The sequence below is a fragment of the Arachis ipaensis genome, chromosome B06 (assembly GCF_000816755.2).
Source record: "Arachis ipaensis cultivar K30076 chromosome B06, Araip1.1, whole genome shotgun sequence".
In the NCBI taxonomy this organism is placed as follows: Eukaryota; Viridiplantae; Streptophyta; class Magnoliopsida; order Fabales; family Fabaceae; genus Arachis; species Arachis ipaensis.
In genome coordinates this window covers 128,253,631-128,255,661 of record NC_029790.2, presented here as the reverse complement: position 1 = coordinate 128,255,661, position 2,031 = coordinate 128,253,631, and the positions used below count along the sequence as shown (strand labels likewise).

The 2,031-nt window shown below is 27.1% G+C and overlaps 1 protein-coding gene across 1 annotated transcript in view; it reads left to right on the top strand.

The window, feature by feature from the left end:
• The window catches only part of LOC107647538 (sulfite exporter TauE/SafE family protein 3-like), a gene marked incomplete at its 3' end in the record, with an annotated part of 10,057 nt that overhangs the window by 7,528 nt on the left and 498 nt on the right, over positions 1–2,031 (top strand). Inside the window, exons 5-8 of the mRNA XM_021105692.1 lie at positions 78–105; positions 238–311; positions 1,421–1,561; positions 1,614–1,667. Coding sequence (XP_020961351.1) covers positions 78–105; positions 238–311; positions 1,421–1,561; positions 1,614–1,667 — 297 coding nt within the window. The remainder of the gene's footprint in view (positions 1–77; positions 106–237; positions 312–1,420; positions 1,562–1,613; positions 1,668–2,031) is intronic.

Genomic DNA, 2,031 nt, shown 5'->3' with positions numbered 1-2,031 from the left:
ATTAACCTAAATAAAATAAATTTATGCTATTTTTTCTCTAGATAGTCTTATTTAATTTGCTTTATGTTTGATTCCAGGAAGCTATGAGGAGACTAGAGTCAAACGGTGAGTTGAGAATCTATTCATTCACTTTATGATTAGGTCTGAATAATTTATTTTCTTTCTCCTTAATTAGCTTTCGGAATATATACACTTTTTATTTATTTACTTACTTATTTATTTTTCCTTTTGATATAGGTGCTGCGTCTGAAGTAGAATACAGACCAATTCCTACTGGCCCTAATGCCATTAAACACATAGAGAAGCATGAGGTCAGCATACTCTGATTAAATACTTCCATGAAATATTCTTATATACATATATACTTATAACAATATTTTATACTGATAATTCATCAAAATTAAATTTATATATGTATAATAATAATTATTTTATATTAATAATGTATTAAAATTAAATTCATATATACATATAATTAGGATGATAAAAGAAGAATAATAAATTCTACTTATTACAAAAGCTTGATTAAAAGTCTGAGGTACTTAACTGCAACTAGACAATATATTATGTTTAGAGTTGGATTGCTTAGCAGATTTATGGAGGAGTCTTGTATCAACTATTTGAAAGTAGGGCTGTCAAACGGGCCAATCCGAACTATTTATGCCTGACCCGTTTAAGTTCGCTTTATTCGTAGGCCATAATTTTTTAGTCCGGACCGTTTATGGTCAGCCCAATGGATTAAACGGGCCAATCTCTTTATTTTTTATTTTATTTTTTAAAAAATATTTTGACAAAAAATACTATTTTTAGGTCAAAAACCTTTTAAAAAATAATATTTTTTTAGTTGATAGATCGAATTTTCGGGTCAAATCGGGAAAAATATCGGTTAAAAGTACTACTTTTTCTTAAAAAAATGTCAAAAAAAAATAAACGGGCCACCCGTTTAGCCCGCGGGCTAGCCCATTTAATTCGCTGTTTTTTTCGGATTAATCAGGCTCAACCCGTTTAGCCCGAAATTTAAACGGATTTAATTTTAGAGGCAAAATTCATCTATTTAAATGAATAAATAGGTTGACCCAATAAATTTAACCCATTTTAACGGTCCTACATATAACAATAATTAAAGAACTGAACTTGTGTACATATATAATAATATTATCTCATAATATAGTAACCAAAAACTTATCTCATATATATATGGCTATGAGTCCGGTACTTTAAGATGTGTTGCAAAAAATTAAAGCAATATTTTTTATTATTTAATAATATTTTTAAATTTAAAAAATGAAAAAATATCAAAGTATAAAAAATTATGTGTTTAGTTTTAACAACACTTATATAACTATAGCAACCGTGAAAGTATCTTATTATATATGAGAATTATATATATCTAACTGATTTTGATTTACCCATTGTGCAGGTGACTCTCATTGAAAACGTATGTTGGAATGAATTTGGACTTCTTGTTCTAGTTTGGATTTTATTCCTTGCAATACAAATTACCAAGGCATGCATGCTAATTTTCTTTCTTCATATCTTCAATAGAAAGTTTATTGCAACCGTAAACTCTCCATAACTAACATGATTGCACAATCTCCTACTCTTGGCAACAGAACTACTATACAACCACTTGTTCAACATCATATTGGGTATTGGAAGGGTTACAGGTAAATTATATATTCATGCATTGTCTCATTGCCATAGTAAAGGAATATTTAATTTGTGGATTGAGCTTTTTTAGGGTTTTTAATTCTTAATTAGGAAGTAATTGGTATGTAAAGGTGCATCAATTAATATTCAATATTCTCAGAGATGAATATTAAGCCCATTTCAATATTCTTAATTAGGAATATTAGAGCTTAATTAATTAGTAGCTCTTAGAAGTTAGAAGCCATACATGTTAGTTTAATAATAGAGTTTTATTAAGAAGTTAGCTTTTTTGAGCTAATATTAATTTTTTAAAATTATTTTTTATTTTAAATTTTAAATCATAAATTCTAAATTTTAAATTTTAGTCCTAAATTCTATACA